Source organism: Suillus fuscotomentosus (assembly GCF_016647785.1).
Source record: "Suillus fuscotomentosus strain FC203 chromosome Unknown F5891scaffold_103, whole genome shotgun sequence".
Lineage (NCBI taxonomy): Eukaryota > Fungi > Basidiomycota > Agaricomycetes > Boletales > Suillaceae > Suillus > Suillus fuscotomentosus.
Window position 1 is genome coordinate 120,427 of NW_024539615.1, and position 27,012 is coordinate 147,438.

A 27,012-nucleotide genomic window follows, 5' to 3' on the forward strand; every position below is an offset into this window, starting at 1 on the left:
CATACCTACGTCCAACACGAGATACCACAGATGGGAATGTAATCATGATCCATAAGATCGTGTGCCCCGAAGGCGCTCTTGGAGGAAGTGAGCCCCAAGGACAAACTCGGAAAGGCCCTTCATGCACTGAGTCGCTATGAGTTGATATTTGTCCAACGAAAGCTTACATTCATCCCCAGCAAGGGAGGAGGCCCAGGAGACAATCATTCAAGGCTGCGCCAGAGGTAGGCAGATTCTTGAGCTGCACTGCTGATTATCGATGTCATCTATGCAATTGATAACTCAGCAAGCCAGAACAATAGATGTAAAAGACGTAAATTCAGTCCCAATTACAGCTAACAGAACATGTCAGCAAAAGTCGATACTCTACTAAAAAAGTTCAAAGTTTATGATCAGCAACCCCAAGTCCTCGTGCGTAAAGGTAGCAAAACTAAGCAAAAAGGTAGAAATGCAATCTGATGTGAACGGCACTAAGAGCTCCAGAATAGCAAAAACGCACGAAACATTCTGAAGCGGCGCGACCGGAAAAGATTGCAGGGAATGAGCGAGATGAATTGTAATGTGACTTGGCTATGAAAGAGAGAAGATTTGATATGATAACCATGAAATAGATTCAGATTTGCCTGTTCGTGAGATCGTGGTGCAGTGGCGCAATGCAATATCTGTGATAAAAAGGGCTTACTTGCAAAGATCTAGGAAACGGGTATATTCAGAAAAAATCATCATAAGACGTCGTATAATAGTTGAAAGTTCTGATATCTTCTTTTTATGTCCTGGTGTGCTAATTACAGCCGCTCTTCGGGCCTGGGTGTGGGCGTACGTGACGGAAAGGGAGAACCGTATGGTGCGTTGAGGTATCGCGAGGTGGATTCCATGTCGGAGAAGTAGTCGCTCTCAACAATGCTCGAGGGCTTTTCTGCAAGACCCAGAGCACTGGCGATAGCTCGGGGGCTTCCAAACGGCGACGACCTCTTCTGTGATGGGAATTGCCCAATTATGGGATCATCGGGGCCTAAAGGGGCGTCTGAAAACGGCTTTGAGCCGCCACTGATTGTAGATGTTATCTTTGTCTCAGGCGACGCGGGCTGGTTGTACATGGCAGTTGCTGCGAGCACCGTAGAAGCCCCGATGATGAAGGAAGGGGTGATGTGAAAGTCGAAGAGCACGACGGAGGCGAGGAAGGATATAATGATAGATAGTGACGTCGCAAACCCCTTCAAGATATTGTCCGAGTACTTGATCACGACAGCGGTCACCAAACCACCAAAGACCTGTACTGCCACCGTGGCCCACGCCCATCCACCAAAATTTCGGAAGAGGTAACTCAAGAAACTCATGGAAGGCGGTTGCGCAGGGCCGTAGAGGATGGGAAGGAAGGCAGGGAGGAGGGAGAAGAGCGAGAGTTGGACATTGCGCACCCACAGGTCTGCCTTGGAGTTCTTGAGTACCATCTCGAAGTAGACACCTGCGAGACCGGATGTAAAGCAGGCAGCAGTGACCGCACCAAAGCCCTTTAGTGGGCTCATAATATGGATGTGTAGAGGTGCCGCATCATGTGCACTCCCCACTCGAATCTCCCGCATTCCACTATTTGACGCAGTCGTCTGCACCTGGACAATACCAACGCCAATGGCCAAAAAAAACAAGGATAACCATTTCGTCGAAGATAGCGTCTTCCGGAGGAGGATAACTGAGAAGGCCGCAGTAGTTAGGATCTTCATCTGATATGCCACCTGAAAGGACGCCACGGGCAGATTACTGATAGCAACAAACTGCAACGAGTTCTGCACGACGTAAAGGACAGCTGGTATGGACAGCTTCCAACAATCGGGGCTAAAAATCTCACTGCATACTTGGCGGAAGGGTGCAGACCATGGAAAGAGTGCTTGCACGAAGCCAGTGAAAGATTTCCGGGATGACCAATGAGATTCTGATATGTCCTGTGCTCTCCATATTGCAATGACGAAAGATATGGATCCTTTCAGTATTTCGCATAGTAGTACTGCTGCTGCAGGAGAATATGACAGGTGCGGGGGTGTGGATACGCGAGAGTAGTACATCACAATGGATAAGGTTGCATTTTGAACGGCGAGGGTGATGAGCCTGATACATGGGAAAGTTAGCCATCTGCAGACCGAACACTTGATTGAACTCACGATACGTATTTCAGAGGCATTCCGCAGATTGTTGGATGTTTCGGAGCTGTTTCTGGTAGAGCTGCGTTCAGATGCTGGTTGAGAAGTAACCCAGTTGATTTGGGTGAGAGACCGTGAAGGCCTGAGGGAGGGAGCAATGGGGCTAGGCGTGGGCTGGTGTTTGTGGTACCAGAGAGGTTGGAAGATGAAGGCACAGAACGAATGGAAGGGTATGCACGATGATACATTTCATGAGAAGATGAAGGCACTGCGGACCAAGGTTTAGTAAAGAATGAAAGGGCGCTACGGATGACTTCACTGACTACTCGTGCGTGTTCCGTTTTTTCAACGAACGCGATTGGTTGGCTGGTTCGGATATCGTTCAGTGTGCTTCCTTCCACGTATAATTCAACGGAGACCGACAAGAAATATGATAAAAGGCTGTAGCTTGCTGACGTGAAAGGGATGAGAAAGGATTGCAACAGAAATCGTCTATGAAAAGCAGTACCTCGTCCGATTCGACCGTGGCAGTTAAATAGAGAGTCAAAATCTGTGACCACCGAATTAAAACCAAGTCGCCAAGAGAGCAAGGACGTATTAGTCTTCAACAAAGTCAGTGCTCTTAAGCACTGGGGCAGTGTAGGAAAAACTTTGAGGATGATGGAGGCGCACACACAAAAAAGGTGTATCCGTAAAAAATCACGACATTCACCAACATCGGCTATATAATAAGTCACTTGATCAACAAAATGGTTCTATGATCAACTTCATAATACATGATTCTAAACTCATTCTAGGCTACATACGGAACAACATTTTGACATGATCATGGGAACTACAGACTACCAGCTCATGGCGCTGAATGTAACCTATCAAGCTATGCAATCTGTGAAACTGTCATCAGCCCATCATCACAGCTCCTGATCGAGTCACAGGATGGGTACCAATGCGATACCTCAGCCTCGCCTTTATTTCTCCATCCACACCCATCTGTCTGTGCGGTTCTTTGACAAAAACCGCATCAGACACCCTCGCACTTCAAGGGACCCATTCGAGCGGGTTGTGTGTTTTTACCAGGATGATCTTCTTCGGCATGCATCGGTACCCATCACAGCTCAAACGATAAGAATATGCACGACTTACAATATTATAATTGCACGGTACCCATCTACAAACATCAGTACAAAAAGAGGTGTAGGCATCTCCAGGTGATCCTGCGTCCTCATCCCTCGACCAGTGGGAGGAACATTCAGCAAAGATTGTTTTTGAGACAACAGTTTAATCCTCGACGTTTGTCTGGACTATCCATCCTTGAAAGTTGCGTAAAGCAGAGGATAAACAGTAATTTGGACGTCGTGGTTTTGTTGAAAAAAATGTAGGGCGAACAAGGAAGATTTTGAATAGCACGGCGAATACCGAGCGGACTTACAAAGTCGTCCCAATTTGGCAAGGTGTCGGGCATCACAGAAAATTGGACTTGTTGCTTGACGAGGACGTCTAGGCATGGCTTCCGTTGTACAATCTCCTTTCGCTACTCTTCTCAAACGGTCAAAATTCTCCTCCTTTGACCCCCGCATCGCTCAAGTCTACACCACACACGGTGGTGATGCTCACCGCGGCAACTGGGGCTTCAAACGTCCGCTTCCGATACGCAGACGTGGAGCTTACATCACAGTGAAGGCTGTCGACTCACTTGAACAGCAGACAGAATGGAACTCTGCAGAGCCTCAGGCAATGTGGATGAAGAACTGGGATGAGTTGCAATTAAACCCCAGGTCGGAAGAGTTGCGTCGGCCGTCGAGCGAGGATTCTGGTGATATGGTAGACTCGGAGTATGCGCCAATGCGGATGGATCCACAATGTTGGCGCTCGCCTGCTGTCCCCAATGTCCATGCCATGTCCAACTCGGAATTCAAGAAATATGTTGCGCATATCCGTCGCAAACGCGAGCACTTCTTTGAATATCAGAAAATGAAGGCGGAAGCATTAAAGAAGCAGAAGGAGATGAAAGAGAGGGAGGAAGAGGCGTTAAAGCTGATGAAGACAGACTCGTCCAAGGAATCGTCTACACCCAAAGGATTGTCGAAGGCGAAAAAAGCCCCTCCCGAAAAACTTCCAACGGATTATTCCCTTGATGACTTCGCTATGTGGGAGTCTGAAGGGGTACGAGAGCATCCTCGATCACGTTCACTCGAAAGCGTACCACATCGCTCTGCAGGTCTCCATTACTCTCATTTCTCATCACTTCAAACATATCTCTCTACGAAGGAGCATAAAGGACGATTGGTTGAAGAGGTAAAGGGCGACAAAGGAAAGCCCATATATTTCGTGGCATCATACGCTGGTATGGGCACCCTCATACAGCAGAAGAACAAAGGAGTGGGCAACGTGATGACGTGGGGCGATCCAAGTAAAACCGGTGTGACGAACCTCAGGCCTGAGTCTGTAGTGTTGGAGAAGGCGCCAGAAGTGGTATACAAGAGGCAAGGGTTAAAAGCGGCGAAGCTCTCGATGACAGCATTTGCAAATGACGCGCAGAGTCACTCGCAAAGCAACACCCATAGGCCTGGCTCACTGGAGTATATCACGGCTGAACCTCTGCAGTCTTTCGCCAATCACACCCCACACCCTAAGCGCGCAGCGAGGTTCGATAATATCGTGCGCAAGTCGACGCAACCACCGCCGCGCAATCCTAGTGAGACGACACTGGACTTTTTGCAGGAGATCCTTAGAAAGAAGAGTCCTGATACGAACGGGAACGGGGATTTAGAGAAATCATAGTAGTTTTTTATCATAACATTGACACTCTTTGAATCGACCTTGTGCCACGCCTTTTGTGGCTCGCGAAGTGACACAAACGCGTGGTGTGCGCGTGACATGCCGTGACCCATTAACCGCGACAAGCGTGTCTTGTTTAAGTTCCCACGGCACTTACTCCTCCAGTTTAGGTGCTCGCCGTCACCAACGATGCCACGCGAATCTACAGACCGCAGAAAATCAAGTATAGGTAGTCGGCGCGGCCCCCCAAAGAAACATATTCCATTCCGCGCCGACGATCTTGGCCTCGGAAAGAAAACCGGAATTGCAGTCCAATACGTCGGCCGTGACTCTGATGAATTCGAGCCATTCGACGAGGTCATCAAGCAAGCTGACGATCGCACACCGCCCCGAGTTAAATCACGCAAGAAGAAGGCGCCAGTCGTCGCTACTCCCGTTCCAGAAGTCGACGAATACGATGAGGATGGGGAGATGTCCATGGAGTTGGCAGAAAGTGAGTGACTTTGACCGCAAGTACGATCCGACGTGTTTATCACCATGATTTTACACAGGCAACCAGGGCAGTCCGCTGGCTTACCTTACCAATGCGCCTCCCATAATGGCGCCTAACAGTGCGCGCAAACCGGGCTCGTCGCGGTCCGTTCCGCGAACGTCTGAGATTGACTTTGACGAGGTACCTTCGCCCCGTATGCGCACTGCACCGTCCAGGCGTGAATCGACTGTGAATAGTGCAGGACCTTCAGTACTCTCAAAGTCGTTCACCGTATACAACGACCCTCGTGAGCCTGGCCCTGCTTCGGACCCCGAGTTCGAGCCAGCAAATCAAGACTTTGACTATGATCCCCTACCGAACGACAGCCCACCGCAAACAGGAACGAGTTTTAATTATGTGAATGCGGACGAGGATGATGAGGATGACGCTGCAGAAGTCGAAAAACAGATGGCGTCACAGGCGAAGAAGAAGGCTGACAAGGGCAAGGGCAAGGGGCGCGCAGATGTAGAGCTGGAGCAACAGGAGGAAAACGAGATCGATGAGGATATTTCCCAGGGACTCGAAGAAGTTGAGAATGCGCCAGATGAGGATGAAGAAGATGAAGACCCACCCCCTAAGAAGCCACGCAAAGAAAAACCGAAAGAGCAGCAACCGAAGAAACCAAAAGCAGCGCGTGCACCCAAACGAGTCATCAAATCAGTCGAAGAAAGTAAGTCATCTCTTACACCATGAGCAAGAAATTCATCCACCTTAGATTCTCCACCACCTGATGGGGTACGTCGTAGTCGACGACATCGCTACAAGCCGCTCGAATACTGGCGCCAAGAAAAAGTCGTCTATGGTGGTGATACTTCTGGCCTAATTCTCGTTCCTCAAATTAAAGAAATCATACGCATCCCGCAAGAGCCTCCTAAACCACTCGGGAAGGCAGGAAAGAAGCGCAAGCGCACAGGCAGTGAACGTGCGAAGAGTATACCTGAGCCATTTGACCCCGAGGAAGGCTGGGACGACGAAACACAGGAATCCGGTGTGGTCATTGACTATGTCACCGAGGAGCCTGTGTTAAGACGTACGTAGCTTCTCCCATTGGCACTTTATGGTCTTATATTGACTATCGTTGTTTTAGGTATTGTCTATACAGCAAAAAAGGTCGATCCGAGACCTGCAGCTGGCGGCGGGTGGTTCTTTCAAAAGGTCTTTGGGGAGGGCGACTTTATTGCAGCAGGCGTCCTTCGTATACCCCCGCAGGGCCGCAAACCAAGCAAAGGCACAAAAGATAATACTTATGTTCGCATTCGTCGCTACACTGCGCATTTCAATCTATTCACCTCATTTTTACGCAGGTTTTCTACGTCATTGAAGGTGCCGTAGCCGCTGTGATTCACGAATCACAATATGTTGTAGCTACAGGGGGCATGTTCATTGTGCCGCGTGGTCAGTCCCATTCCTCATGCCCCGTACGCTGGTCTCATAAATAATATAAACCGCATCCACATTCAGGCAACACCTACTTCATCGAGAACATCTCCGATCGAGATGCGAAAGTCTTTTTCACGCAAGCTCGCCAGGTATCGTTAGACGAAGATCAGCAACTAGATCACGTATCGCACTCTGCGCCTCCTTCATCGCATCCCCAGCGGTTGAGTGAGGGGGCGACTTCGGTAGCGAAGAGGGGGACGTCGATGAAGATGTGAATGGTTTAGCATGAGATTTATGAATTTAATAGTGCATTCTTTGTATTGCAGTTTCTTTTTTATCGTCATCGGTTCACTGTAACTTATCATAATTAAGTGTCGTTTCTGTCGACGAAATGAATGGGACGGTTATAGCGTTGGCTTAGCATACTTATATCCGCTAGCACTTGGTGTAATACTCATACCCTTGTATTCCATCCCAATTATGTCAGGTCGCTCAAACTCTGTCAGGGCCTCTATCACGATAAGATGAGCTGCGACTTGAAGTAGTCTTTGCTTCAAGTCGCTACTCATCCTACGGTGAGCGGGATCAAGACAGTCGTTTTGATGATCAGTCGACCCAATATGGTACAACGGTGACTACACGAGATGGAAGGTTATACAAGACAAGCAACTGGAACTCTGAACGGGGCAGCGGCGAAAACAGAGAGAACAAGGCATTGACAACAGTCACCATGCACACCAATTTGGCATTCCTTCATTGGTTTGCGCACTGTGTCCTAGACTCCGAGTCGTCGGGACTACTGGAAGGTAGTAAGCTTTCAGTATATTACCTTTTGGTGTAACGGTTATATGCCAGCGGCAGTACGACCTACTTACGGGTTAGTCTTCGTGAGTTTGAATCGTCTAGTCAGCGTGTTCCGTTTGAGGTTGAAGACCGTGTTCCGAAAAAGTCGGCGAAGATCTTGCTCCAAGATGGCAGTGCCTTTAATGGCATTGACCAAGACCTCGGTCTCTTGATAGTCCGATTCGACATAGATGCGCAGGACCGGTTTCCATTGAGCAGTGGCCTTGCCTCCGTCTCTGCAGTATGAACTGTGAGTTTCCTGGAGGGAGAATGAAGGGGAGTTGACATACTCAACTTCTTTGAAGAAGAGCATCGGATCAGGCCCAGTCATGCTGGCTTTTGATGGGTTACACAATTGTTTCCATTCTCTGCAGTATGAACTGTGAGTTTCCTGGAGGGAGAATGAAGGGGAGTTGACATACCCATCTTCTTTGAAGAAGAGCAACGGATCAGGTTTAGCCATGATGGCTTTTGATGGGTTATAAAAGCCTGATGGTTCCAATGAGGTGAGAAAAAGAAAAGAAAAGGGGTCACAAACCGACTGCAAGGTCCTGAAGAAACCCAGTCTCGTTCTCTGCCGTCAGGTAATCTTTGATATCATTCACAGGTGGCTACGCAGGTTATTAGTAAACTGCATAGATGAAGGCAGATGAACGCTATTCATACAGAGAAACGTGTTTTATTGTTATCTTTCAGGGACAGTGTGGTTTTTTGGCCTGGCTGAATGATGACTTGTGTTTGTGCTAGGAACCGCAGAGTAGTTGTGAGTCTCCCACCTTCAGCTCGAAGTGACGGAAAGTTCGAACGAGGTTATCATGTCCGATGTCTGCTTTGGAAAAAGCGAAGCTATACGTCGAATAAAAGCAACGTTCGTGAGCATGATATTGGACATTTCTCGGACAATACTTACTTGTCCGTGTAGGTCACATCATAGCTGTACGAGCCTAAGATGAAGGTTCATAATTGAAGTGAGAATTGGGCGCGAGGGACCCACCTCTCGCTGGGAAAGTAATGGCTCTGAAATCATTGAAAGTCTTGTATTCCTCAAAAGTGAAATCGGGAGTGCTTACTTCCAAACCACAGGGTAGATTGTGTCGTAGAGGCCCTCCATGTCGGTATCAAAAACGAGCAAAATCGTCGTTTCTCGGCCGAGATTTTCGCTGCAAGACGGTCAGGATGAAACAGTACTATAGCTCAAAGACGCTCACGACTGAAATGTCAAGTTCCTAACGATGGTCCCAGGAGCCGTCGACATGATAGGTTGTAAAGTTATTCTCAATCACAAAATGCAGTTGAGAGTAAGTATGGATTGAAGAACGTCGGGTTCTGCGGTTGGTGGAGGTCCAGGAAGGAGGGCTTTTATATGCCCCAGATAACAGGCTGTATATGCTGTACAGCTGTTCTTGGTTTGCGTCACAAGCTGTGGCTTATCGATCTTCTGATCTCTGGAATATTTTTAGCGTGAGACCCGACCATTGCAGGGAATCTCGTTCAGCTATGTAGTAGCGGCGAGCGCTATAATACATATGCGGCTAATGGGGTCAGAGATTAACGCCCTACCAACAAAAAGCAACCTCCAGGGTCATTCTCCGTAGTAGAAGGTTGCTTATACGAACCTCATTAATTGGAACTTGACAGGAAAAGAGGAGGAGATAAAGCTGGCTGGCTTTGCATCACCAGCTGCAACGTTGAAGTTGAGAAGGAGATAAAGCTGACCAAGGTTTGGCTCTGCGTAACCAGCTGCAACGTTTAAATTTAAGTCGAGGAAGGATATCTGCGATGATGGGCCAAGAGTCATGTGTTCAGATATCAAACGAATGCACTGGTCAACCCAGCACGTCTGGCTGCGACCTGGGGAACGACTGGACGCGAACCTGAGCGCTTCATCAACGAAAATACACAATCGGGATTAAAATTCAGCGAGGTGAAAAGCATAACCTGAAAGCCGATATTCACAAAGTTGACGACAGCCTGAATTCACTATTCTGATCTCTTGCCTGTTGCAATCACCTCAAAGAGTACTGAGAGGATATAAGAATGCGGAATGCCCCTCGGGAATGCAACATGTGACGTGCAACCTTTCCCGTAGTAGTGGTGACTCTACTGGGACCATGTCAACAAAGTATCCTTCAGGTCTAAGACAGACTCAACTTCCCTCAGCATCATCCACATTATATCCGCGCATCAGACTCTGCTTCTTAACCTTATCGGAGTCATGGGCTGATCCGAGTCGTGGCTTAGCACACCACCCACCATTGAGCCATAGGTGGTTGGAATACCTCTCTAGAACTTTCTGTCAGGGAACGGGCGCAGACGTAGTACGCCAGGGTGTCCAAAATGGACATATGTCGGGTTTCAAACGTGGAATACGTAGTTTGCATTCCATTCGAACGCCGATCTTTTGGGATCGATAGATGGGACGACTGTCTTTCTCCCATCGATCTGGCTAATGAAGACTGACTGTGATCCAGAAAGCCCGAAATCGTCGGCGAACACGGAGTCTTCAGTAGGGAACTGTCAGATAACTTTCGCGTCCTTGATCGAGAAATGGCGTTGGCCCTGTTTCGAAGCGTGTCAAACATTGAAAACAACCTATACAACGCAAGGCACATAAAAATGTCTAAATTGCAGAACCTGTGAATCCATTGATTTGCTGCATTCAGTGTGACCGCCTATCAATACACCCACGATCAATGCCAGAAGAAATCTCACGTAGATGTGGCCGAGATTGGCATCAGCCATGACATTGATGATAAGTCGAAAAACAGTGAAAGCGACCACGGTGCTTATTGAAAAAGCCACTGAAAGAAGCGCTGAAAATATGGCTAACGCCACCTGTATGCGGAATACCATGTCTGCAGCAAGATGTGGATTCAGGACAGTATCTTGTAGGAGATGCAACTTAGCGCCTACTCACCTTATCACATGTAAGTGACTGCTCTTTCTTCAACGCTCCTGCTGACCGAGACACAGAACAAGGTTGAATATTGAATAGCAGTCATCATTCACGAAGTATCCTCCAAAGCGCCCGTCCAGCCTACATGTAAGGAAATGCCTCTTCTCAAATTGATGCTCAAGCGTCACGAAGGATTTGTTCACGACGTAGCTTCCATCTTCGGTACTTGTCTTGTCACTAGCTCGGCCGACAAGAGTCTTTGAGTGTGGGATCTGGACACCGGGAAATTGGTGGGAGAGCCCTTGTAAGTTGTTGGGACACGACACCGGAGTCTGCACTATCACAGCATCCTCAGATGAGTGTTGGACTGCGAGTGGAGGAGCGAATGGAAGCATCCTGGTCTGGGAAGTTGTAGCAAACAAGATAGTTCAAAAGAGTGCCCGTCTCGTTCAAGGGCCATGGGATTTTTTTTTGGAGCGTTGTATTTGCAACGGCATTTGCAAGCGCATCATGGGACAGAATGGTACGCGTATTGGAGAGGGAGACGGGCAAGATAGCCCTCGGACCACTTACACAAAGTGGGGAATGACTCGGACTCGGAGGTATTATCGGTGTTGTACGGGAGAAAACTAACAACAGGTACCGATGCAACACAACATTGTTTGGAACGCAATAAATCGTTCTAATATAAAACCGTGACATCCCCGCTCCGGCTGGGCGCTGCCTTGATCTTTCCCTATCTGCAGCACCGCCCTCCTTTGGTGGTGGTTGTGATTACTCACTGTGCTGTATTTCTACCTGTACGAGAATGACACATGCATGCGTCACTGTCAATGTTACTGGCCCTTTGAAGAGTTTTGATATCATGAAAAGCGCTGCGCGCCTGACCCGGAGGACCCCTTCCCCAATTTTGCTGCAAGAACATGGGTACATGGTGAGCTCATGTTACCAGCTTTTATCACATTCTCCAGATCGTACAGATGATTGCGAAACTCGATGACACCATCACATACGTCCCGGAGGAGCGTGCTCGTTGAAAGAATGACGATTCTTGATCTAGGACAATGATTAAAAGCATACTTGATGGACATAATAAGGGCCATACCGGCTTGGGAAGAGGAGAATTTGAAAGTTCAACAATTGGGTCCTTCGATGTTTGAAAATTTTGAACGTTCAAGTGGACTGGCCCAGCGGGAGTCTAATGATAATAGACTCCAGTTGATGTACCACGCAATCCTGATCAGCTGAAAAGCGCTGGTGCACCTACCCACAGGAGCTTGTTTCACTTTCTTCGATCTGCAGTTGGTATTATCTGTTCAGAAGGGATGCTTCCGTTTGGACGCTCCACTCATGATCCACCGCCCATCTGGAGATACTGCAACAGTCCTTCGACGCCCACGCTATATCGATATCACTTTGTTGGCAGTTTATACGCTTAATCCTGCGCGTATATGGGTCAGTCAGCATTTCTCGCTCCGTGTCTGCATGGCGGCCAAACTTGTGATCGGGGAATTGATTGCCTTGCGGTGCTGCAGTGGCCAGGAGAGTGTGCAATGCAGCCAAGTTGTCATTTTCAAGACCCGATGATGCTGGCAGGAACGAGAACCTCATTCTCCCTCAGCCTGCCTTGCAGGTGCTATCACCACAGCCAACCAGTATCAAGCGATTGATTCGTTGCATGCATATTATCACTTTTCAGTACAAGATGAATGAGAGAAGATATCCCGTGTCGACTGACTCGGATGTGGCCGGGAAATTGTATCAGAATACAGTAAAAGCGGCCACGGCGCCTACTGAAGAAAACTTCTGGAAGAAGCGCTGAAGATGGTCCGTATGCAGGACACCACGTGTCTATGTACAGCAGAGCTGACATCAGGGTTCAGGGATAGTCAGTATCTTACAGAAGATGCAACTTAATGACTACTACTCACCATAGCGCATGTAAGTCATTGCTACTCCCTCAATATGCCTGCTGACCGAGATATGGAACAAGATTGAATGGCGGTCACCACCCACAAAGTATCCACAAAAGCGCCCGCACAGCCTGTTGAACTGACACTCAAGGGCCATGAGGCGCGTGTGTACGAAGTAGCTTTCATCGTCGGTACCCGTCTCCTCGTCACTGGCTCGGCCGACAAGAGTCTTCGGGTGTGGGATCTGGACACGGGGAAACAAGTAGGAGAGCCCTTGTTGGGACACGATGACATTGTCTGGGCGGTCTCGGCGTCCCCTGATGGACGTTGGATAGCGAATGGAGGAGAGAATGGAAGCATCCTGGTCTGGGAAGTTGTGACAAACAAGAGAGAGCTCAAAAGGGTGCCCGTCTCGTTTAAGGGCCATGAGAATATGGTTCAGGGCATCGTATTTGCACCGGACAACAAAACATTTGCAAGTGCATCATGGGTAGACTGGTGACCAGCCCCTCTATGAGGCAAGCCGTCGATAGAGGGACTGGTAAAACTGGGTTTGAATTCGGATACTGAGCGGATTCCCAAGGTAACGTGACGGATAATCCTTTTTGGAGATATCGGAGACCACGTGAAGTTTTGCTAAGTTTTCGTTAAGTCCTAACTTCATCAGAGAACCTGTGAACAAATGAGAATGATATTTAAAGTAATATATTGTTAAGCATCGCAACAATCAGCGTAAATTTGCCACCCGCTTTCACATGGGAATGTTTGGCATTGTCGAGGAAAGACTAATTTGCAAGTACACGGGCCTGGCAGCCCTATTTGCCTCGAGGACTTTTTCACTGGCACGGGTCTAGGAGACAATGTACTCGCACAGGTTCATGCATTGGAATATGAGCCTGGTTTGAGAAGGACAAGGAAGGAGGTTGCAGCATGCAGAACTACGAGACACTCGGGCGATGCTCATCAGTGAAGAGAACGGTGTCATTTGGTCTTTGCACAATGTATTTTTTCTCGCTGCGGATGACTACCGAATGAGCGAGTAACTTGCTCTGGTAAAAAGTGTGAGTAACAGTAGACATTAATTCTCAACGAATAGTTTGTCTGTATTGATCGAATGTTCGACGAGTGTCGCGTTGAGTGGTATATTGCATAGAATAGCGACAATGTTCTGAGTTGTGTTCAAGTAGGTATCACTGCTCGATGGACGCCGAGTTGCAATGACATAGAAGGACCGGAGTCGCGCACGCAAAATGTTTGTTGGTAAACTGTTGCACAGAACCATGCATTATACGGAGCGCGAATACAGTTCCGAGGTATGTGAGAGTACACACGATTTCTCAATGCATAGATTTCCCAGTCTGACACTGAAAAGCAATATTATTGTGCAATGGAAACTTACTGGAACACAATACTGCATCAGATCATCCCTTGGGACAAAATCAAAAGCGTACATTTTTGATGGAGTGCACAGAATTTGCGGTTGTGACCGCGTTTGGCGATCATTCGAACCTCGGTGTAACGCTGCAAGCATGCGCCGTGGCAGTGCTAAATTGTAATCTCACACAATTATTGTCATCTTTGCTATTTGAATGCTTCTAGCCTTTCTAGCCGAAGCATCTGAAAGATCTTGTGGACTACTCAAACACCTTGAGTTCATAGCGGTGGGTGATGCTTAACTTTGATGTCTCACTTGCCAATCAACGAGCTCCTTAGGTGTTTCGTCACTGCTCAATTGCTTTTGCGTTTGTCCTACTTTGCGGGACGCTTTTTGATGTTGGACTTCGCTCGAGACTTTATAGCGGCGAGTGATGCTTCACCCTGATGCTGCACTTGTCTCTCATAGATAATTTCTTCGGTTAAAATCTAGAGTATACAATTTTATCCGAGTTGAAACAGTTCACGATCGTAACAATATAATTGTAAATGATTCAATCATTACCATTTTCACAATCTAAACCCTTCTGACCCCCCTAGCCCAGAACTTCTGAAGATCCTGTAGACTACTCAGCTACCTCATGGGTGCCTCAAAGCACGCGAGCACCAATTCATACATTGCTTCAAATCTTTATGTGAGCTTCTGTGAATATCCCATACCGCGACGGTTGTATTTACTTGCGACGCGTCCAAAATAGGTGGTAGCGTCGTGCGGACGCTGTGCCTTTGTGATGTAGTACCTTGGCTCAAGAGTTCATATCAGTGAGTCAAAGCTTCGTCTTGGTACCTACTCACCATTCAACGAGTGTTATGTCCTGCTCGGAATTTTGGCACCAAAGTTTTTGTTTGGCACCGTTGAGTGTTTGTGACGAGTTATCGGCGCGAAATTGAAAAAACGTAGAGATCCCGAAGGTTGTGTGAGCTTCTGTGAATATCCCATACCGCGACGGTTGTATTTACTTGCGACGCGTCCAAAATAGGTGGTAGCGTCGTGCGGACGCTGTGCCTTTGTGATGTAGTACCTTGGCTCAAGAGTTCATATCAGTGAGTCAAAGCTTCGTCTTGGTACCTACTCGCCATTCAACGAGTGTTGTGTCCTGCTCGGAATTTTGGCACCAAAGTTTTTGTTTGGCACCGTTGAGTGTTTGTGACGAGTTATCGGCGCGACATTGAAAAACGTAGAGATCCCGAAGGTTGTGGTTTGTTTCTTGAATCAAGCCTATCAAAAACAAGCAGAGGTGTTTGAGTACTAGAGCTTGAGCGGTGTGCTGGAGATTGGTCATAATTATAACAGCCAGTTAACGTGCAACCGAAAAACACAACCATTTTGCTCTATCACCACAGACCCGTTCACTTGTAATTCTCATCACACGTATACAAAACAATCAAAGAAGGCCTTGGGTGAGCCGAGAAGCATTAGTGTGCATTTCCTGTAACATAACAGTCACCAGCAAAGTAAATGGAATTGCCAAAATTGCCAATCATACGTAGTGTTATACCTTGTTACACATATGTAGTATTCAGTCGTATTGAACAACAAGGTGGCCAATTCGTCAACGTTGAGAGGTCACATTCATTCATTAACATGATTACAACGAAATCCTAACAAGTAGTAGGGAGATGATAGGGAACTGGACTGAAGCGCCAGGCAAAAGGATTAAAGAAAAGGCTATGTAGTAGAGAGTGAGAGAGTGACACAAGCAGACAACATTATCGAACAACTATCAGTCAGAATCTAATTCGGCGTCCTCCATCTGCTGTCTCTGGGTAGCGAGAGTATTGACGGACATGAGAGATATAACGTCCGGCGTCAAGTCCTGCCGATGGTTTCGTCCGAAAACTTTTCTGTGCAAGAAGTTAGTGATCAGAGTGACTCAATTGATGACATCGATGACTTACCTGGTCCACCACTCGAGAAGTTTGTTCACCCGGGCTCGCGCAGCTGGACCCGGGGCGTCTTCAAAGAAATCTACGATATTGTTCCAGAAAATATGATAGTCGAAGTCTCCGTCCACTGTGCGCCAGGAGGTGAGGTTGGAAAGTGCAAAGTGAATCTGCAGAATTCATTCAGCTTCACAACTAATAGAGATAGGCGGGAATTTGTGTTGATGCTTACTTGGCAAGTTGCATAGGCGATTGCGCGGGGAGTTACCTTTCTCATACCTATGATAGAGGCAACACAAGTCTTCACTTTAGCCTGATCAGATCGTCTTCGCGCGCGCCGGTTGTTCTCGATAATGTCGGCACCCTCACCCTCACCATCCACTTCATTGGCGGATGAGGGAGATGTAAAGATGGCCTTTAATCCCTGCGATACGATGAGCTATGAATCAGTTTTCCAGGGCAAAAACATTAAGACCGCTCACCATAACCAGCAGCCTCGACTTGAAAAGACCGCGTTCTAAATTCTCGGTGTCAGCTTCATAATTTTCATACACGAATGACGGCCATGAATTCTCGGAAACGATATAAGCGGTCGTACGGTCACGAATGCCAGCCTTAACGCTAGAGGAAATATCAACATCATGTAAGTGACGGACTTGGATCACCACATACATTGGGTCCTCCCAGCGCCATTCTGCTGGGCAGAGCAGTTTACCGCAAGCATCACTCGTAAAACCTCGGTGGTGCTTGTCATCGGTCCTGATGAGCGGAGTCGGACAACACTCCATATTCACCCACGATGCAACGAGGTCTTTGAGAGTTCCTGTGTCATCGCCACGAGCTGAGTCCGCACCTCGCTTGAGCTACATTTAAATGAGTGAAATGAGCAAGACGTGTAACAAAATGTTTTGAAGAACCTTTCTTAGCATGTCTTCTGTTTCTTCATGATCGAAACCTGCCAGCTTCTCGTGAACCCAAGATAGTGCCTTAGCGAGTTCGATATAGCCACGTTGAAGGCGGTCTTGTCTGTTCACTTTGGTAAACAAGCGCAGCAACTTGCATAAATCTACTTACTCCGGAGTGGTGTCTCTGTCGTTTTCTTCTTCACAACGCCGGTCGTTTTCGGCAATAAGATCCTCTATGGGAGTATAAAGGTCAACCATACGACGGATTGCCCATCCCTGCGAGACGTAATAAGTTATGTTCCTACAATGAGGCATAAGTTAGTTCCAATTTTACAAGCTAAGGTCGAAACGTGCACACCTTTTCTTCGTCGCCTTGTCCTGCTTCAACATTTCAACCTCCGACATAAGGGAGGCAATTTGTCGCTTCGCCCTAGCACCAGGCGAAGTCGGGACGCGCAAGGAGACGTCTGGAGGCTGGTGGCTGCCCAGCGCGTGCGTAGATTCCGACATATCAAATAAACCTGGAAGAAAGATTGTGAGAGGAAGTGCAAAGAGGGCGAAAGGTGAATGTGAGGGTGAAAGAGCCTATGAAATTCGAACTCGTCTTATATGCTCGCGGTCTACGTCATTAACTCACTCACCTGAAAGCAGCCTAGCGTCTAGGTCAATCACTCGTCTGAAAGCAGCCTAGCGTCTAGGTCAGTCACTCGTCTGAAAGCAGCCTAGCGTCTAGGTCAGTCACTCGTCTGAAAGCAGCCTAGCGTCTACGTCAATCACTCGTCTGAAAGCAGCCTAGTATTAGTAATCGGACTCACTTTCGTAAGTGTCCTGGCCATCCCGGGCGGAAAATTGGAGACCCGTACGTCACGGTCGTATCGCGATCTCTGACATTTTACTTACACAGTGACTTGGTAGAGTGCCCTACGCTGCATTAACAAAAATTTTCTCGCTAATCGAAGCCACTACTAAGAGGCTCGAAAAGACCGCCCTCCTTACCTCGTTCGTCCTTCTCGCCATCCAACGCAGCAAGAAGGATGATTCCAACTCTCTCCTGCAATCTAAGGAGGTCGTTATTGTTGTGCGTTGCCTGGCCATTGACGACAGGCGTCGGCGGTGCCACTCATCGCCAAGAAGATCGGCATCCTTCCCACTTTGCGTGGACCCAACGGGCTTATTTCCACTGACTGGGAAAATGTCAGAACGCCGTCAAACTGACCTGCTTGGGCTGATCCTCGTCCACGACGCCGCCATCGAAGAGCACATCACCATATTCACCGATTACCCACAAAGCAGCCAATGTTAGTGACTCTTGTGAGATGTTATCCTGGAGGGCGGTATAGAGCTTGGACGATGTGTATGCTTGAAGCTCTGGGGTATGAGCGACAAGACGGATAGAAGCAAACAGGATCTCCTCGCGGACAAAGTTTCTGGCCTAATATGAACGTGAGTGAATAGATACCTTTGACGTTGAGAATCCACCCACCAATTTGAGCACCCTAAGTACAGTGTCGATGTGCCACCGTTTGTTTGGAGCGAATCGCTCTGCAGCGAGTGATATCTGTGTTGTCATGCCAAGCTTGAACTCGTCGTCCACAACCTCAAGGAAGGCAAGCAGCTCGCGAATGAGTATCCGCACGTTCTGCTCATTGATGAGCACATATGACAATTCGAGAGCACGCCGCCTGATGGATATATTGGAACGTCGCCTACCTGAACGGGGTCGCGGGTGCGTGAATCGTTGAACTTTGAGCGCTTGTGTAAGATATCAGCCTTATCCCCGGACTGAGTATTGATTTTGACTTACAGATGTCTTTTTGACGACACCATTCTTAACCTTGCCCAGCAAGCGACAAATTTTGCCACGGGGTCGGCCCTGGAGAAAGGATGGGTCGTTATTGAGTTCCAACTTCATGAACGTGAACCACTTACCCGGGGCTCAGCAGTATTTGTTTCGTTGCGTGTCTCGATGTCTGGAGGAGGAACTGACCTCGACTCGGGGTTCCCCAATTGAATTGGGTTGTTCATGGTGAATGGCTGATCAAAGTAGTATAAGACAAGAAGTAGTTGGAGGAAGGGTGGGCGCTGGCCTCCGAGAGGCAATGTTTGCTGCTATGTTGACTTCAGGCGCTAAGCATTGGGTGGGAGCCAAGGAACTCTGTCAGGAAACGCAAGGAAGAATGAATCGAAGATTTAATTCGGTCGGGCTCTATATACTCGAATACCGTACCAATCAACTGGAAAGTTGAAGGAAGGAGGATGATCTCAGAGGATCTCAGGTCCTTGACTCTACGTCGGTCAGTCTTTCACGCCTAGAAATTTGTATGACCGCTCAGTCCTGAGATGAAATGTGTAGGACGGCGAGGCGCCATACCTATGAGTAAGGTCGCACCAGCTAAAAACATGTATATTATGTCAACCTACACTTGAAAGCTGGTTGAACTAAAACGGAGTACCTATCATGACCGTTAGTATGATTTTAAAAAGAGAGGTCATTAGAGATTTCCTCGAGCATCTCCGCATCAAACCCATCGCCAAGATCTTGGTCATCTCCCGAGTCAAGTTCCTCTTCATCACTTTCGTCGTCTGAAACCTCCTCACCAACTTGGTCGACATCCATCTGTTCATCATCCGAGTCATCATTGTCTTCTTCGCGGCACTCACCATTGTCTCGGCCTTGATCAACATCCATACCTCCTGAGTTCACTGTTGTTGTTGACCGGAGGCCAAGACAGCCTCTGACGACCCTCCGCAAAGCCACTGGGTGGCCTACACCTAAATGCGTATAACGCAAGAACATGTCACGATCAGCAAAGCTAGCTCTAAGATATCAGAGTCACCAATTCACAAGAAGACATGCTGCACTTACATGCCGACATAAAATGCTTCCCAGTCATCCAATTCGTCCTGGGCACGTCCTAATGATTTTCCATGGCGAAGTGAAGTCACACCGCGCTCAGAAGCGAACGCAGGGATCAAATGGGCTCCTCGAATCACTTGCCCGGGATCAAGAAATCCGAATGCGTCATAATCTGACTCCTCCACAAATGCCAGCTTGGGAAGGCGAGCGCACTGTATGCCTGACTGATAGCCTGACGATATTAATGGCGCGAGCCACCTGACGTGCAAGACCTCGAGGTGCTGTTCACGGGCTGAACCATCACCTTCGAGCCACATGTCCATGTGATAAATACCCAGTACGCGAGCGTACCAGTATGGGTGGGAAGGTGAGGTTTCTCCTGAAAGCACCATAACGTCAGCGTGTGTTCTGGGGTTGATAGTGTCGTATCCGCGCCTCATATCGTAAGTCGTATAGTGTACCTGCATCGTCTGGACAGAGTAGATTGTATTATTAGGAATTATGACCAGGTTACGCTCCTCATCTGTGAATATATGGTCACAACGACCAACGTCCAGCTTCTTCAACCTATATAAAATGTGGTCCTTCAGTTTCGGGATGAAGTTCTGAAAGCCATCATGAGCGAACCGGCAGTCAACTGGGCGAAAGTATTAGCTTTACCTTAGTAGCAGTATCGCCATCATGTTCCCGGAGAAATGCGAACAAAGGGACCGGCACGTTTCGACTGATCGCAATAAAATGATGATCTTTGGATATCGATGGAGCAGGAGAATCAGCTGGTGATTGGATATTTGAGGAGGGAACACCTGCTGCTTCTGCGACTCGCCGAAGTACACGCCACCTCCGTTCGTGCTTCGCTAGCTGTGCAGGAGTGTCCACCTTGCTAGTAAGTGGATAAAATGCTTTCAAGGCTCTGTGCGCCAGCTCCCCCTGGTGAATATAACTTCAGAACCATCCTTGAGATAAGAGACGATGCTTACAATTTGAGTGGTGAAAGAATCTGTCGTACCAAAGAGCTTGATGGTTCGTACATAATCACCCATGGCGTGAAACTTGTAGGTGCTCAAATTGAACCTTTTCACCCTCGGTACGCTTGGTTCCGAAGCAACTGCCATTAGGTCCAACACCCTGCACCAATTTTTGTTGGCGAGCTGCCCTTTCTTTTGGTAATTCTACTGTATTGAAAACAGCGCAGGTTAAGTCGCAGAAGTTTCGCAACTGCTTAGAGAGTTTTTTGAATGTTTCCTCGAGGAAACTCAGTGTTGAATCTGAATGAATTCTTAACTTGGCGAGTGCATGCCACTGAGCGAACCTATATAAAAGAGACTGTATGATCTTATCGTGGCTAGCGGGAAATAGCCCTTCAAAGACAGGTATCGCACACTGATAAGAGGCCGTCAGCAAACTGGGTATAGGAGTCAAATAAAGCGAGAAGAAACCTGTAGGATATCTTCGAAGTCTCGCGCCGCGAGCCTCTTCATCTCAGACGTGTTGTTTGCGAACATTCGAATTACCCCGTCACCGAAAGTAGGAACCAGACGAAATCTATAATGAGATAGACTTAGTGACTTGTCGCGGTTACTAGTACTACATAAACTCTGCCTACCTTGCATCTAATGTTGCAACCAGCTGGTTTCCCCCTGGAAGCGCATAAAGGATCCGAACTGAGGTGCTTGAATAATGCCTTCCAGGTGCCCAACTCACACTCATGCATAAAGTCCACTACCAGCATACGAAATGGGTCAAGACCCAGTGCTCCCAGCTTCTCGACAAATGTATTCTGCAAGTCACTTTGAGCAGGTACGCGAGGGCAACAGACAATTTGCGCTTACCAGAATAGGCACCCATGAACCTTCTCTCAGCGTCTCATCAACCTTCACACCATCCACGGTGTTACCCCCGTTGTAGATATATTCCCGTGCCTTGATAATCTTAGCCAAGACGTAGATTCGAATATTGGTGACACGGCTCTTCATGTCTTTCAGGAGGCCTAGAGAAGGAAACATGTTTTTTGGTGTAAGACAACGGGGACACGGGCATGAGCCCATGTCCTTGATGGTGGCAATTAAAACCCTAAAAGTCGTTGAGTAATCTGCCAAGTTTTACTGACAAAACGCACTTTTCAGGGTAATCAGCTGAGTACATGAATATACGCGGAAATATTCTCCGCAACACACCATCAGCACATCTCAACACAATACCGTGGCGGTATGCGTGAACAAAATCTTGGTCTAGTAAAATGTCCCAGCACTCGTGAAATAATTCACGTCGACAGTGTGTTTGAAGGGCAGCCATGCCACTTTTGGACATGCGAGGCAAGGCACTGAGCACATCTTTGACTTTATCGGGCAGCTGATGAACAGTCGTTTGAGAGATCATTACAAATATAGGGGGAGAACTCACCGATGGTAAAAATCCCACAAGGTGACAGGCGCCGGACTTTGGCGCCGAGCGAGCGTACTTTGTCAGATTTCCGAAGTACATATACAGGGGCCATGCCTTTGCCGTTCCAAAGCTTGCCAGATGCGTGGCGTCCGAAAAAAACATGAGACCAGCGATCACGCGTTCCAGTTTACATCCAGGCTCCCTCGGGAGCTTTTGCAGGTCGTCTTGGGCATCCAGCCAAGAGTCAGAAGTATACAGCTCGTCAAACACTCACTCTTGATGGTTGTCCAATGGATCCTTCCACAGACGTCTAAAAGGCGACAGGTGAAATGCACTTGCTTGGATGTCCGTGAAAGCTGACCGAATGACTTCAATGAGGGGGCGAAAATGAAATCCAGGAACGGAAAAAGATCTCGCATCGTCCTCCTTCGATTTTGTAGGGATCTTGATGGTGACGCTGGCCTGGATCCAGTCATCTGGAAACTCAATTTTGCTTTTGCCAGGGTCATGATCTAACTCTCGCAAACTGCTCCTCACTGAGAAGTCCTCCAAGTGCTTTGGATCAAAATCTTCCGCCAGCATCACCTCTTTGACAAGACGAGCAACTTCAGTCTCCGATTTCTTGTTGCTGCCGGAATTCATCCAAGCCATGAGTCGATAGACGGACATATTAGGGAAAGGATACGGAGGTGGGAGAATGCCTGAATCAGTCTCTTGCACAGACGTTGGGCACGTAGTTGAAAGTAGCGAGGACGCGACAAATTTATCTGGCTCGAAGGATGGGCGACGAGGGTAGAGTCGGCAAAGTCCAAGAGAGTTGAAGGTGGTCTGAAATGTATCTCGTAACGTCAATAGAACTCTCTGGATTCTAGATTGAGATGGCTCTGGGTGTCGAGAAGGCGAAACATCGGTATTTTCCAAGTCATTGGTATCCTCGTCAGAAAGAGGGACATCCTCAAAACGTCTGGGTATTCGTCCCAGAGGGTGCCAAGGTTCTTCTGACAAGCGAAAAGCAAAACAAGTTATCAGTTGACTCGGGTGACTGACTCGGAAGGGTCGTGACACACCCAAAACATTGGTATTGAGTACGTTGTTGTCAGTATCAGACTGCTGCCGCTCCAGGTCCGGGTTTGACCCGGGTTGCTGGCCATGCTCAGGACCCACTGAGCCGACACTAGACATGCCAGCCTCAATCCAGTATCTGCTTGATGGTCTGCCAGGGCACGGAACGATGGGTTTAATGCGGACGCTCCCCATACGGAGCCGGATGGGCGATATGCTCTAGAAACACAATTGAGTTGTCATTATGATAACTTCGACCCGCTGCTCTGAATTATATACAAAAGGTTGCTCACCGAAGAGTTGCCTGAGCCTCGGTTTGTTGCTGCTGGCAACGGTCGTGCCAGAGTTATAGCTGCCTCTTTTGCCCTCTCGCGTCTTTTCTGGCTGCTCATGACGCTGGACAGGCGGTAGGGTTTGCATGTTGCACGGTGCCTACTAAGTCCTCGACTGTCGCTGGCCGCTTTCTCCCACATGCATCCTGGAGCATTGCAGGATATCACCATATAATCAATAAAGAGCAAAAGAAGAACAAGGCATAGAAGTTTTTTGTGCATTCGTCGGACCAGTGCTACTAGCTCTCAGCGACTCAGGTGCGAGCCAGGCTGACTCGATGATTGGCCCAGGGTGCCAGTGGTGGTGCTAGTAGTAGTAGTAGATCTTGCAAACTCACAGGCAAAGACTTGCCCAGTCAAAGTTGTGAAGCACGTGGTGCCGGGTCATACCGTACTAATTTATAACCTGAACGTTCTCAGTGCTTCCAAGTTCGTTGAAGTGAACTTGCGTGAAGCAGTGCATGAAGTCCAGTTACCAAACTATCAAAATCATTATCGTGTTCTGCAGCACATTTAAGTTATCATTCATCAATATCAATCAGCAAGGATACATGCGTTTCGATCATCGTTTATAGGCTATATTTGTGGCGGATACAAGAAATGAATGAATGACGGTCATCTGCCAGATAATGACGGTGCATGATTACAACAATCCAAAGGTCACCGCTGAGAACATACAACTCCCGCCTTGCCATGTCAGTAAGTATTACAATGAAGAACAGCCTGAGAATCGCACCTTAGCCATTAGACTCCATGGCATCATATTCATCTACAAAATCATCCTCTGGCGAAGACGACATGACAGTGTTAACACCCTCAATATGACTCAGGGTTAAGTCGGCAACAGCGAACGACCTGGAATTGTGACTATGTGCACCCACATCGAAGTCCTTGGCAACTTCGAGATCCTCCCTGCTACATCCAACCAGGAAAGTCCGGAGAAAGGTAGCTTCCTTAGAGCTAATAGTATATCTTTCAACTTCTTCTTCGACGATCATTTCAAGAAGAGCCTGGTATCGGTCCTTTGCCTCGACTGCCCAAGCTGTTCCCAGAACGGCCATGCGCTTAGATTCACAGTCAGCTTCCTTAGCAGCAACAGCTTGAGTGAGAGCTTTCTTAGACAAGCGTTTCAAACAATCCTGCAAGATATCTTTGCCCTGGTTTTGGGCTTGTCAATTTCTATGAAAAAAATGTAATCAGGCTAACATACCGCTTGAATATCTGCCAGACTCATATCATTGTCACCAGATTCGAGGCACCTTCGAAAAAAACGGAGCTCTAATGCATTTGGCACGAAACCGTGGGGCTTCCCATAAGGCCTAAACTTTCTTTGTGCACGCCCCGCTAAGCTAGGCAGGCGCTCCATAATGTCGGAAGGAGGGCGTGGAAATGCAAAGAGCTCATGTGAGTCTGAGTCAGGGGAGGTGTCGCTGGATGGTGGTGATCGTCGATGATTTCTAGAGCGTACGGAACGTGCTACTGTACGGCTGCGTCTCTTGCTGCGGTAAGGTGTAGGGTCAGGCGGAGAGCTGGGTGGAGCCCGAACGATAATTTGAGGAGACTCGTCACTGCTATCGGGTTCATGACTAGACTGTCCGACAGAGCTTGGAGGAGTGGAGAGCTGGGTGTGCACAGCAACAGCCTGAGGGCTACGCATCATAGTTGGTTTGACTTGACCGGGACTCAGGGAACGGTCACGACGAGGTTATGAACTTGGGCGACAAGGCGGGGATTGAAAGACCGTGACAGTGAGAACTTTCCATAAGAATTTATCACGTGTCTGAGAAGTCCACTGCCTTCTGGCGACCGAGTCGAAGATGTCCTACTGCCATGACCGTACTGAGTCAGTCAGGTGTGATTCATTTGAATTACCGTCACAAATCGGGTTCTCACATCTGGCTCCAGGCTTCTGAAGTGACTCAAGAGAACTCGAAGTTGTTTCAGGTTCACGGTAAACGAGCCGAGTCGTGCTGCGGCTTCAACTGACTTTCTAAATCAGGTCACAGGTTCCGAGTCATGTGGCAGGCTGCTGCTGCAATCATGGCCCACTGGCCATCACTCACCATGTTGATAGGTCACTGTGGTACTGAATTGCAATTGCAAAGTTCAAGTCGAAACCTCGTGCTGCTACTAGTACTACTAGTAGTAGTACGAATCTGACATTGAGTCCGATGGTCACAATTCAAGTTCGGAATTTACCATGCCTCCATTTGCTGTTCGATAGATGGATAACGAGTGTTAACACTCGTTATCCATCTATCAAACCCTTTTCCACTAGTGACTCCCATCTAATGGACCAAGACCATAATCTGCCTCACCAGCCTCCGCCTAGTCGGCCCACTTCTCAAGACCCATTTGACTGGATGCACAATGCCTTTGATTTTGACAACCCCGTAATCGAGGGGGGACCACCGATTTCACAGTCTACCGTAGATTTGCAGGCTTACTACTCACATCTCAGCTCTCCCCGCGTCCGTCATGCACCCTATATCACATCGCAACGGCGCCATCGCCGTGATAGGCCATTATCTCACCCTACTGCTGTAGAACAAGGTGAAGAAGGGCCGTCTCAAGGTGTGGCATTCAATGGCCCATCTCCTGTGCTCCGGGGTGTGCCACCTCCCACGCTGGTAACAGCGTCTCCTGCACCATCCCCTGCACCACCTCCTGCACCATCCCCTCTGCCACCTCCTGCGCAATTCCTTGCAATTTCTGCACCATCTCCCGCACCAGCAGCTTCAACTCAGACCGTGCCAGCCGTGCCTTCAATCTTTTTCGGTCTTTCCGATTTAGATGAAGTGAAGGCAGAGTCCTTGTTTCAGATGAAATGTGGTCTTCTTAACAGCTCCTTCCTGCCGAAAGACAGCTCAGACGTAGCAAGGATGGCAAAGGTGTGCATTACCGCCCAGGTGTCCCACAGCCGTAGGTCTCTGGACTCGGCGTGGACTATCCATTGCTGATCGACCACAGCTGAACTTACTGCCTGGTCCAACACGAAAGATGGCAAACTAGAGGCCACTAAATTGTGTACTGCGCTGACGACACTTCGAAAAAATATAAAATTTCTCGCTCGCAGTGCTGCGCTCTGGGGGTACAACTTACACCAGTTAATGCACACGGAAAGCAAGCTTATGGTGAAGAATTTTGTAAAGAGACTCATAAAAGATAATTCCTACCTTAGAGGTACTGTCAATGCTCGTTATTTTGTTCTAGTTTCTTGTCAATGACAGCTCATGTTAATTTCTTCAGGTCAATGGAGAAAACGTTGACATTCCTTTTGCGAATGTAGCACTACTGTATTTCATCCGGCAGCTACTCTTCCACGATAGGCAGTACAAACAATTTATTGGCGAGAAACAGAATCTCCAACCGCTGTTTACCTATACAAGCGTTTTGTTCAAGTGGGCGTTAACCGAAATGTCCACAGGAGTTTTCCAAGATATAGATTTCAAACTTAACGAGGCTACTACCGAACATACCGCCATGGAAAATCTATTCAAGACATTGACACATGAGCAGATCGTTGCGCTCACCGCAAGCGTTTATAACTAAGGTGAGCAGCCCAGGTGGACAAATCATGCAATAAGACTGAAACTGCGACTAGTAAGGGTCTGCAGAGGAAGTGCGAATGAGATGTACAATGCGAAAAAGAGGCAATTCACCTAGGCTGCAGTAG

At 48.1% G+C, this 27,012-nt stretch overlaps 9 protein-coding genes across 9 annotated transcripts; 3 read left to right on the top strand and 6 right to left on the bottom strand.

Moving 5' to 3' along the window:
• Positions 1-694: 694 nt before the first annotated feature.
• Positions 695-2,608, bottom strand: F5891DRAFT_48128 (nucleotide-sugar transporter-domain-containing protein). Its single transcript, XM_041371991.1, has 3 exons — positions 2,459-2,608; positions 2,157-2,403; positions 695-2,103 (listed from the first exon to the last, which is right to left on the bottom strand). Coding segments are annotated over exons 1-3 (1,566 nt in total). The 5' UTR covers positions 2,460-2,608; the 3' UTR covers positions 695-785.
• A 921-nt stretch (positions 2,609-3,529) lies between these two features.
• Positions 3,530-5,029, top strand: F5891DRAFT_1067187 (mitochondrial ribosomal protein subunit-domain-containing protein). Its single transcript, XM_041363150.1, has one exon. It carries the CDS (start codon positions 3,639-3,641, stop codon positions 4,914-4,916), a length of 1,278 nt encoding a protein of 425 aa, XP_041218865.1. The 5' UTR covers positions 3,530-3,638; the 3' UTR covers positions 4,917-5,029.
• Positions 5,030-5,069: 40 nt separating this feature from the next.
• Positions 5,070-7,165, top strand: F5891DRAFT_48278 (Mif2/CENP-C like-domain-containing protein). Its single transcript, XM_041371997.1, has 6 exons — positions 5,070-5,406; positions 5,465-6,115; positions 6,161-6,475; positions 6,533-6,693; positions 6,750-6,840; positions 6,907-7,165. Exons 1-6 carry the CDS (start codon positions 5,103-5,105, stop codon positions 7,098-7,100), a joined length of 1,716 nt encoding a protein of 571 aa, XP_041218866.1. The 5' UTR covers positions 5,070-5,102; the 3' UTR covers positions 7,101-7,165.
• Positions 7,166-7,696: 531 nt separating this feature from the next.
• F5891DRAFT_1196621 (uncharacterized protein) lies at positions 7,697-8,923 on the bottom strand (the record flags this gene model as incomplete). Its single annotated transcript, XM_041368332.1, has 10 exons — positions 7,697-7,904; positions 7,959-8,036; positions 8,091-8,157; positions 8,207-8,279; positions 8,335-8,388; positions 8,445-8,514; positions 8,579-8,612; positions 8,663-8,685; positions 8,739-8,828; positions 8,877-8,923. The coding sequence occupies 10 exons, from the start codon at positions 8,921-8,923 to the stop codon at positions 7,697-7,699; spliced, it is 744 nt and encodes a 247-aa protein (XP_041218867.1).
• A 2,836-nt stretch (positions 8,924-11,759) lies between these two features.
• Positions 11,760-13,124, bottom strand: F5891DRAFT_48143 (uncharacterized protein). The gene is made up of 2 exons (XM_041371993.1): positions 12,496-13,124; positions 11,760-12,430 (listed from the first exon to the last, which is right to left on the bottom strand). Exons 1-2 carry the CDS (start codon positions 12,902-12,904, stop codon positions 12,204-12,206), a joined length of 636 nt encoding a protein of 211 aa, XP_041218868.1. The 5' UTR covers positions 12,905-13,124; the 3' UTR covers positions 11,760-12,203.
• Positions 13,125-15,635: 2,511 nt separating this feature from the next.
• Positions 15,636-17,015, bottom strand: F5891DRAFT_963226 (uncharacterized protein; the record flags this gene model as incomplete). Its single annotated transcript, XM_041375977.1, has 7 exons — positions 15,636-15,756; positions 15,811-15,965; positions 16,091-16,219; positions 16,278-16,416; positions 16,468-16,658; positions 16,713-16,821; positions 16,870-17,015. The coding sequence occupies 7 exons, from the start codon at positions 17,013-17,015 to the stop codon at positions 15,636-15,638; spliced, it is 990 nt and encodes a 329-aa protein (XP_041218869.1).
• Positions 17,016-17,982: 967 nt separating this feature from the next.
• Positions 17,983-18,405, bottom strand: F5891DRAFT_890037 (Clathrin/coatomer adaptor, adaptin-like protein; the record flags this gene model as incomplete). The annotated part of the gene is made up of 2 exons (XM_041373273.1): positions 17,983-18,132; positions 18,184-18,405. Coding segments are annotated over 2 exons (372 nt in total), but the record flags the coding sequence as incomplete, so codon positions are not given.
• Positions 18,406-24,073: 5,668 nt separating this feature from the next.
• Positions 24,074-24,996, bottom strand: F5891DRAFT_986041 (uncharacterized protein; the record flags this gene model as incomplete). The annotated part of the gene is made up of 2 exons (XM_041377687.1): positions 24,074-24,493; positions 24,547-24,996. 2 exons carry the CDS (start codon positions 24,994-24,996, stop codon positions 24,074-24,076), a joined length of 870 nt encoding a protein of 289 aa, XP_041218871.1.
• Positions 24,997-25,627: 631 nt separating this feature from the next.
• Positions 25,628-26,888, top strand: F5891DRAFT_1196626 (uncharacterized protein; the record flags this gene model as incomplete). Its single annotated transcript, XM_041368333.1, has 3 exons — positions 25,628-26,258; positions 26,307-26,524; positions 26,586-26,888. 3 exons carry the CDS (start codon positions 25,628-25,630, stop codon positions 26,886-26,888), a joined length of 1,152 nt encoding a protein of 383 aa, XP_041218872.1.
• Positions 26,889-27,012: the final 124 nt, after the last annotated feature.

Coding starts and splice junctions, on each gene's coding strand:
- F5891DRAFT_1067187 (XM_041363150.1), top strand. CDS start 3,639: ATGGCTTCCGTTGTACAATCTCCTTTCGCTACTCTTCTCAAACGGTCA.
- F5891DRAFT_48278 (XM_041371997.1), top strand. CDS start 5,103: ATGCCACGCGAATCTACAGACCGCAGAAAATCAAGTATAGGTAGTCGG. Junction 6,116..6,160: donor CATCAAATCAGTCGAAGAAA/GTAAGTCATCTC, acceptor CATCCACCTTAG/ATTCTCCACCACCTGATGGG. Junction 6,476..6,532: donor CGAGGAGCCTGTGTTAAGAC/GTACGTAGCTTC, acceptor TCGTTGTTTTAG/GTATTGTCTATACAGCAAAA.
- F5891DRAFT_48143 (XM_041371993.1), bottom strand. CDS start 12,904: ATGGCCCTTAAACGAGACGGGCACCCTTTTGAGCTCTCTCTTGTTTGT. Junction 12,431..12,495: donor AATGACTTACATGCGCTATG/GTGAGTAGTAGT, acceptor CCCTGATGTCAG/CTCTGCTGTACATAGACACG.
- F5891DRAFT_48128 (XM_041371991.1), bottom strand. Junction 2,104..2,156: donor ATGCCTCTGAAATACGTATC/GTGAGTTCAATC, acceptor CCCATGTATCAG/GCTCATCACCCTCGCCGTTC.